A 9,713-nucleotide genomic window follows, 5' to 3' on the forward strand; every position below is an offset into this window, starting at 1 on the left:
CTAACACAGAAAATACCTGTCTATGCTGCCCCAGAACATCTCGTTGGAGATTTCTCATTTTCCATTGTTTTCTTCCTGGGTTCTGTGACGTGTGAACACCCAAATCAACAACAAATGACCGGATTGGCCCAAATGGACCAATCCGCGGAGAACCTCACACACCAGGATCCCTTGGCTAACTAACAGGGAGTCCCCATTGACTTGCATAGAGCTCCCTGAACACTGGTAATAGACGAGTTGGGATGGCGGAGAAATGCTCTCTGCAGACCCATTCTCACAGCGTTATAAACCTTTTTCTTTCTCAATATCAAGCCACACTTATTGTTTTTACTTCGGCTGTGAGTGTTTGTGTGTGCTCAGGATGAGTTTCGCTTGTTCTCGCTGTATCGCAGACCCGGAAACCTGTCCGCTCCTCGCAGCAACGAGCCTCGCAACGAGCCTTGCAACGTCCCAACCAATCAGAGCACACTGGGCTCACAAGGAGGGGGGGCAGGAGCTCCAACAAGCCGTTTAGGACAGACAGTGAATACCGGTGAATACACATATACAGAGATGCTGTATGAGAAACCAATGTGATTTTGGAAAATTGCACAATTGAAATGTATTCTAGTAGACCTCAACAATGGAAATATGATCAGTAGAAATGGCCATGACATGGGACCTTTAGGAAGAAGTTTTGCAAGTATTGTACAAACCATTGACAGGAATAAACATTTTTCTTTTATTGAGTATTTTGTTTTCCTTGCTAACTATATTCATCCCAAATGTTTTCTTACCTTAGATGCTCGGTATACATTTGAAGTTGAGTAACGTAAAATAAAGAAATATACACATCTCAAAAGAGTGCAATCATAAACGAAGCGCCACCAGCTATAAACTAAAAGCTAATTTACTGATGTTTATTTATAGGATTGTGAGGTGCATCTGACCCCCCCCCCCCCCCCCCCCCCCACTCTGAAGAGGAAGAGGTAGTAAAAACGCACTAAGAGCAGTTGGTATTCAGATCGAACTCCACATGCACACAGAGGATTTCAGATGAGCCTTCTTAAAGCCTACGTCCATATGGTGGGAACATTTCACCATAGGCTTTTCCCCTATTTACACTGATATTTGAAGATGGAGAGTGTGTGTTTGTACATATCATTTCCCAAAAGTTTGAAGGAAGTTTCAAAGATTATTTGGCCCCTTTTCTCCTTGAACATCTTTTACAAAATCATGCCTCAAAACACAACTTCTGTTAATTGTATTGACTCTTGTTTGTACTGTGAAACCTATCAATGATATCGATTGGATTTCAGAAAGGCAAAACACAGTCTGTGGTACAAAGGAATAGTTTAATATCTGGGGAAATGTGCTTTTCTTCGAGTGAAATAAGTAGATCGTTACCACTATTATATATGAAAAACAAATATGAAGCCAGGAGATGCTTGGCTTACGTTCTCATCAAGTCTCTAAAAAGGGTAACATTTAGCTTTTCTCTCTTTGAAGGTATCTGGAAACATCTGCCATTACAGAAATGTAGAGGTATGTCTAGGTGACAGATGTGAAAAGATTTGAATAAACCTACAACTTGTGTCATTGCATTAATTTTCATCAGCCAAATGTTGCAGACACACATTTCAAGTGCCAGAAAAGTTGCACTGTCGCAGGAAAGGATATAAAAGTTTGGTGACGTGTCTGATGGCTCCCTGACAGTAACACCTCTGTCCCGTCAGTAAACTTCTTTTCAGTTCACCTTAGGGGCTAATGTGGGAAAGCTGAACCACAGCCACTTCTCTTCTTTCCTGAGTTATAATATAAGTAGAGGAAGCTGCAGAGCTGTGAGTATCTGAAGTGTCAGACCCTTGCGAGTTGCCAATCATCCTGATTGAAGTAAACAAGGTCTCTGACACCAATATGGGAGCAAATGAAGGCTGCTCGCTTTATTTATTCATTCATTCAGTCAGTGTCGTGTTCAGATGGAGAGGGAGCAACTCCATGCCCGCGTTATAAACAACAAGCAATCAAATCTCATTTTCAAAACTTCAGCAGAGGAATGTTTGTGGAACTATATTATAGACGGTACTGTCCTGCATGAAAACAAAAACATTTGACATAGTGAACAACAGCTCAGGAAATGGTTTAGCATGAGTGAAAACACAGAGATTGCATATAAAGTAAAACACATTTTACACAGCTAAATATATTGTTTACAATACAGGACTTTTTCAAAAGAGAAAGCTAGAAGTAAGATAAGATTAGTTTGTAAGAATTGTTCAGTTGGAGACATGTTTGTTTGCTGTTGTTATTTGATTTTTCTCCTGTGGCATGTTTTTTATATTTGGTGATCTAATTTGCATAACACTTTGTACAGACATTCTTAGGCGCATTCACACTGCGGTACTTTTCCCACAAAGGTTCATGTGAACTTAGTTCATGTGAACTCTTTTATCGCGTTCACACCAAAAAGAGCCGGTACTAAAATTAGTTCATGTGAACCTTTTTACCCCCACGAAAGTCCCTGCTAGAGAGCTGCTAGAGAGCAGGGACTTTCGTACGGCTCTCTTGTGAGAAAATAGCTATATTTCTGATTGGCTGGGCGGATTGCAAACCACGCCCCGTAAAACTCCCAAAAAGTGTTGTGAAGCCGCCATTTTATTATCCTCGCATTAGCATTATTAGCATTAGCCCAGCGCAGAAACGCAGAGAGACTAACTTATGGCAACACAAAATAAAACATGGGAGCGGTGGAGATGAGGAGGTGTCGGCGTTCTGGCGATTTACTCGGAAGGCTTCAGTAGAGGCTGCTGGGACTCCCAGCAGCTTCTACTGAAGCCAGTCCCCAACTCCGGGGACTTCCGGCCGGGGACTTTGGGCGGCAGTATACGCCGTGAAGTGGTTTGCGGCCTGCCAGTAAACCCAAAGCAGAAGAAGAAGAAGTGACGTCAGCAGCTTCATTTGCCTAATCCACCCCCAGGTTCAAAGAGTTCTCATGAACTAAGTTCTCATGAACCTTTGTGGGAAAAGTACTGCGGTGTGAATGCGCCTAATGGTATACTAAAATCCATGTGAAAAAAATTGCTTCTCACTGTTCTTAGGTCAAATATTTATATGTGATTAAAAATGCGATTAATTTCGATTAATTAATTACAAAGCCTCTAATTAATTAGATTAATTTTTTTAATCGAGTCCCGGCCCTAGTTATTATATTGACCACCACACCCCCCCGACCCAAAAGAAAGAACGTATTATTGGCTTCCCCTAATTGTTTTCCCACGCCACGCTACTGGCCGTTTGATGTCTATGTCTGGACCGCTGCGTAAAAAGGAGGGTTTCTGCCCCATTACTTCTCTTCTTACTTCTATAAGAATAAAACACGGAGGATGGAGATCTCTTTTTCTCCCCCTCTTCTGACAGCCCAGCAGCTGATCTCAGAGCACGCTCCCCCCTCCTGCAGGGGGGCGTGGTCAGCTGCATCTCACAGAATCAGCCCCCTGCAAAAACAGCGCTGGAAAGAGCAAATAGAGCGAAATGAGGCATGGCTAAAATGCAGGATCTGACTGGTATTTAAAAAAAACAACTATATTTATATAGGTATGGCCCTACAATATATTGTTCAAATATAGCATGATATGTCCCCTTTAAAGTTCACTTTTCATTCAGGAAGTATGACGCGCTGCACTGTCAGTACGCTTCTCCATGTTTGTGATTGGTCGAATGCTCCAAACACCACCCCTTTCATGTGAACGCGCACCTAACTACATAGGACACGGCTGGCTTGAGCGATCCACTTGATAACCCACGTCGTAGTAGCCTACAGTTTAGCGAGAGCACGTATGTTTTGGATTAGGCCAACCGGCTAACTCAAACATATCCAGGTTAGGTTGAACCAGCTTCGTAGTACAGGCCTCTGCTCCATTTGTACAAGTATAAATATTAAGACAAGAAACAAAGGAACAGATGTGATTCAGTACAAGACAAAATATATGATCTACATAAAAAGCCCTAAACTTGTGATAGATCTTGTTATGTACATGTGAATAAAGAAAAAGCTGTAAACGCAGGAACACAGGAGGCCTACCTTTCAGAACAAATGCCCCCCCCTCTGTAACGCCTCACACACACCTGCAGAGCTCACACACCTGCACAAAACAACCTCCACAAGCACAGGGGAAATGAACTATGGCTGCTCTACACACACACACACAAAACTGTTTGCACATGTCAGTGATCATACAGTGATGCAACACACACACACACAGGCCAAGCTTCCCTGCCAGTGAGTGTTTTGCTGGCGTGGCAATAAAAGACTATCAGAGGGAAGCAGTCTCAGCAGAATCACAGTCTGAGGTGCGATGGAATACATTTCCCCAACACACAACTCACAACACACTTGATATATATATATATATATATATATATATATATATATATGGGCCTACCTGCCTGTCAGCCTTCCATCTGTGCACAAACTTATCTCGTGCCCACACCAGTATTTTACTATAGTATTTCAATTTAACGCTATATTAAAGGTTACTTTTCAGATTTAGATTTGTTAACAAAGTATAAATCAAATAAACCGACATGTATTGGTTTCAATAAAGCAGAAGTATATAGAGTAATTACAATTATTTCCACCTCGCTAGCAGTGAAAGACAAATCAGTGAATCATAATCCAGTAATTTAATATATAGGTTTCTGAACGGGGCTCTTGTGCTTAATGAGTACCTTTCCTTTGGTACTTGCAGTAGATTTTGATGTAAATATTTACTTTTACTAATAACTTGAGGTTTTTTTTTTAATGTAATGTTGACGCCTTTACTTTATTTTAAAGATTTTGTGTTTAACAAGTTTAAATCCTCTAAAGCTACTCGACCTTTAACTGCGGCACTAATACACACGCAATACTGATGCATTTTCTTTTAAGTGTCTATATATTTTTTAAATGTACTTTTACCTTTTCAATAAGAGTTGGAATTTACATTCACCTTCATGTAAAGTCATTCATTGAAGACAGAGTCAGAGGTCATGTCGGAACCCAAGTGAACTTTATTGGGATTGTTTACAAAGCCGTAACATTTGGAATGACTCAAAATAAAATAGTAAAAATGAACTTTTTTTTTTTTAAAGTCCCGAGATGCAACAGCTGATCCCTGGGGAGATTTTTTTTAACCTGGCCAAAACATAACTGTCTCCTGCCATCAATGTGTGTGTGTGTGTGTGTGTGTGTGTGTGTGTGTGTGTGTGTGTGTGTGTGTGTGTGTGTGTGTGTGTGTGTGTGTGTGTGTGTGTGTTGTTTAGAAAGGAGCTGAAGTTAGACAATGGAGGGGTCAGAGTCTTCACCACAGATGTTTCAGTGACTTAGTACTCCTCCCCTTCTTCTCCTTCGTCCCCCACGCTGTCGGTGCCCACCTCCTCATAATCCTTCTCCAGGGCAGCCATATCCTCTCTGGCCTCAGAGAACTCTCCCTCCTCCATCCCCTCTCCAACGTACCAGTGGACGAAGGCCCTCTTGGCGTACATCAGGTCGAACTTGTGGTCCAGGCGAGCCCAGGCCTCTGCGATAGCGGTGGTGTTGCTCAGCATGCTGTTAGAGATTTAAAGGGATATCTGGTCCGCTTTTCAAATCTCCGCGCGTCCCTATCAAGCTGGTTAATACAGGAAGGAATCCAGAGCTACCAAATAACCGTTAAACAATAATCTACTTTAATGATAATATGACAATGCAATACAATCAATACAGTACAAATTTAATACAAATTACCCTTGGGATCCCGAATTTACCTGCACGTGTGCCAGCCAGAGGAAAGAGGCTGAACACCGCGTGTGTGACTGTGTTTATACTCTTTGACAATGGGAGGAGTTATCAGATCCTCCCATTTGGACCTCCTTGATTGGCAGCCCCAAATATCACTAACACCTCAAATCTTAGGTTCCCCAATCACTGTAGCAAGATCTAAGGTGAATGCAAATCAAGACATGCTCTCCCCTTCCCCCATCTTCCTTTGTCCTCAAAAACACATGTCAACAGGCCCCAAATCCAGCTCACAGTTTTACCCAAATTATTCCCATTTTAAGCTTATCCATAGTTTGCTAACATGAATAAATACAAATATTTCACTACAAATCCCCCTTTTTATCTCCTTCTCCAGAGATAAACTTAGACAAGGCATTTTGAAATATACCCACTGTCATTCTTTTCTACTGTGTCCGTCCCCCAAACATTGTATAAATCCATCCGAAGCTGGTATTTAGAGTACTTGAAAACTTCATGGAGACAGAACACCACTTTCCATGGCAGTGAAGGAACCATGAGGGGGCAGCTGAGTGCTAGAATCATCAGCCCCCCCCCCCCTCGGAGGAATAGCCCACAAGGACAGCTAATAGGGAGGGGGAGATGCGGCTTTCCCTTCACGGGTGGAACTGATCAGAGAGAAGTAGACTCCTCTGCTGCCTCGACAAGTCCCCTGTGCCGTCCTGGCTTGCCGTGTCTTTGTCCCCCCGATCCGCTGACAGCAGCTTCTGGGCTGCCTGCTAGAGAGATGTCTTCCTCCTCCTCGTCCTCCGGCCCGCTGATGGCGGCTTCCGGGTCGATGCTGTAGAGATGTCTTCCCGATCCTCCTTCTCCGGCCCGCTGATGATGCCTCCCGGGTCGTCTGCTGTAAGGATGTCTCCAGGGTCCTGCTCCTCCAGTCCGCTGCTTCCGAGTAGTCCACGTCTGCCCGGGCCACGTCCGTCCTGATGTCGTCCCCTGGTCCTAGCAGGTGGTTTCCCCGCCGCACACTGGCTCCCGTGGTACGAGCTGTCCCCCTTTTCTCCCAGGCAGACGGCATAAGAGGTCCGCTGGGTCACTCGGTCGGGGCCGGAGAGCCTGGGGTTGAGCCACTTTGTCCTGATGACCTTCAGCCAGACGAACTCTGCTGTGTCGGCCTCGTGCTTCTCGGGTCCCCCTTTTGGCGCCAGCAACCTGTGTGGAGAAATCTGATACAACTCCCTCAAGCCTACGCTCAGCTGTTTTGACCCACTTGGAGCCTGTTGGTGGGGTGTCTTGAAACAACAGCCGTCTGTGAACTGGTTTTCTAAATTAATTGTAGACCTCCTATCTGCCAGTGCAGCTTCAGAATCTTAATACTTGGATTGTGCCAACTAAATAAGAACCCCAACATCTTTAGGTAAACTAAATAACATATTTCAATAGCTCTGAATTTCTGACAAGCATCCGTGTTTATTTTTAAATGAAATCCTATTTAAAATCCAAATATAATATGAACTGCTAATGTTTCTGGTAAAGAAACCCACTAATGTTATGGATTCAAAAACAACCAAAATCATGATACTAACAAAGTGAATGATTTCCTGGTGATACTGCTTCTACCTGTCAGTGCTTAGATATTATCACGCTGAAAAAATGAATACAGAATTCCAACAAACTGTCATCAAATGTCTTTCTATTATAAATTTAGATGAAATGTATATCCCCATAATGACCTAAACAATAAAGTCTATGGCTTTTACTCCTTTACCAGGCTAGTTACATGATGTTGTCTAAATTAAATTCTGTCTCAATACACTACTATGTTTTAGCTTTAACTGTAATATGTTCTTTCTACATTTCAAACCTCAGTTACTCTAATGTCTGTTAAACTATTACAAAATTGTTTCATTATCACAGGTCAACTTCTTCGGTTTCACAGTAGCCCCTTGGCCACTGCTTCTTTGTTACCTGTTATAACTCAAATCAATATTTAGAAACATCTCAACATTCATCAAACAGTATCTTATCCCCAGATATGGAGCAGGTTAATTACATTCAATGCTCAGTTTGAACATCTGGGTTGGGGCGGAAGGTTTCTGTCAATCCTTAAAAGAAAAATTCAAATTGTGAATTTTACAGCCATGTTGACATTTATACATTATACACACTCCCCCCTTTTACACATGAAATCATGTGTAACAAAACCCTATAATGGGAGGGGAACAAAAACTGTCAGGTAATTGGTTAGGGACATAACGAACATTATTTCCACAGTAAACACTTCAGTGAAAAGAAGTGTCCCTCTCCATCCTTCAGGCCTAAAAGAAACAGAATCTTCAGATTTTAGTTTTACATTTGCAAACCGCCAACTCATGTGAGAGTAACCGGGTCACATGTGCGGTTTCCCCTTTTTGTGGAATTTTTAGGAAACCTCTCGTTTCCCTTGGAGCACCAAAATAATATGTTAGTCCAAAAACATGCTTGGTTGGTTATTGTTTTAGAATCATGCAGTTACACTGATCACATGCCGGCATACATTCACACTCACACTGTCTGGTTGTCATGTCAAGTTTGGTCAGCTTCACCCCAGAGTCAGTCATCCACAGTGCCTTGTCAAGTTACACTGTCGGTCAGGGTCAAAGGTCAGTTGGTCTCCGTCTTTTTTGGCCATGTGTCGTGCTCTGCAGAGACTTTGACATTTCAGCATAGGCCAGTATCCTTTGTCTACAAAAATATGTCACGATTTCAACTATGATTTTCAAGATGATTCTCACTTGTCATTGGGACTTCTGCCTCCCACTTTTCCTGAAACTTGGTACAAAACTCACTTCCTTCGAGTACTACTACTACTGCAATCCATTTACACCTAATTAGTATTAAAATGTCTAATGATCTATTTCAGAAACTTGTGTACATAACTATTATCTTGAGTCAAAACATTATTAGGATCTGTGTCGCTCTGCATTTCATAGCTCATTATACTCATTTATCTTTAATTCTGGTCTACTTAAAAAACAATGTTAAACTCTTTAGCAGTGTGTGGAACCTTGGGTGTCCGAACATGCAACAATTACTCCCTCCTTTATCAAGGATTTAAAACCGAAGTCGTTTTATATTTCCATCTTAAAGCCCTCCTATGGTAATAACTATGCCACAATGGTGAAATCAACACTTTAGATTGGAATTTTATATGTGGCTTGGCACCAGCTCTCACAAATAAAGATTTGTCCTATAGAGTGGTTCCTAAAACTATCCTTTTAATGGTGATCAATATCGTAACAAATGAGATCACTACTTTATTCACACGTGAATAAAAATCTCTTAAAGAATGATTTGTTAACATGATGAAAATATTGAAGAATATGGTTCTACTCTGTCAGTGTGTTTTAGGATGATTATCATTTTACTTTAATAGTTTCCTCTTTACTGCTATTTTTAATTTACCAATTGATTAATAAATCTTTCTGTCTTTACGTATTTATGAAGTTAATTCAAGTTATTTAAATGTGCGTTTTGTGAATAAGTGTGTTTATGTGTAAACTCACTCATTCCCGTTCTCCTTTTCTCCTCCCCTGGTTTTCTCAAGCCGTGACCCCGGCCTCCTCACTTCTAATCGACCATGCCAACTCCTCTGATTCTGTCTTCTCTTCAGTCCATCAGCTGTTGAATCCATCCGCTGTAACTTTTTTAGGCAGCCATTGGCCCAGTTACATCTGCAGCCCCATCATGCCACTGTTGTTGCACTCCTCCTTTACAGTCTCTCTGCTGTTTTTATGGAGGGCGGATTCTGCTCTCATGTCCTGTCTGAGGGGCTGATGAGAGTATCTCTCTGTATGTCAGCATGCTGTTTGGTTCTGGATGCCACAGGTGGAGATAGTTCTGGCTGCAGTCTTGAAGTAGTCTTGTTGTTGGTTCAGCTCTGGTTCTCTGTCTGTACGATGGAGAAGGAGGAGTCTCCTGTTGGGTTAGGTCTTTTGTC

General features: G+C 42.0%; 1 protein-coding gene across 1 annotated transcript; it reads right to left on the reverse strand.

Moving 5' to 3' along the window:
* Window positions 1-5,005: 5,005 nt before the first annotated feature.
* Window positions 5,006-5,580, reverse strand: LOC117536331 (tubulin alpha chain-like). Its single transcript, XM_034201127.1, has one exon. The coding sequence runs from the start codon at window positions 5,563-5,565 to the stop codon at window positions 5,341-5,343; it is 225 nt and encodes a 74-aa protein (XP_034057018.1). The 5' UTR covers window positions 5,566-5,580; the 3' UTR covers window positions 5,006-5,340.
* Between the last annotated feature and the right edge of the window lie 4,133 nt (window positions 5,581-9,713).

The sequence above is a fragment of the Gymnodraco acuticeps genome, unplaced genomic scaffold, assembly GCF_902827175.1.
Source record: "Gymnodraco acuticeps unplaced genomic scaffold, fGymAcu1.1, whole genome shotgun sequence".
NCBI classification, from domain to species: domain Eukaryota; kingdom Metazoa; phylum Chordata; class Actinopteri; order Perciformes; family Bathydraconidae; genus Gymnodraco; species Gymnodraco acuticeps.

Bases quoted from the DNA above. Each gene is read 5' to 3' on its own strand.
- LOC117536331 (XM_034201127.1), bottom strand. From the start codon at position 5,565: ATGCTGAGCAACACCACCGCTATCGCAGAGGCCTGGGCTCGCCTGGAC.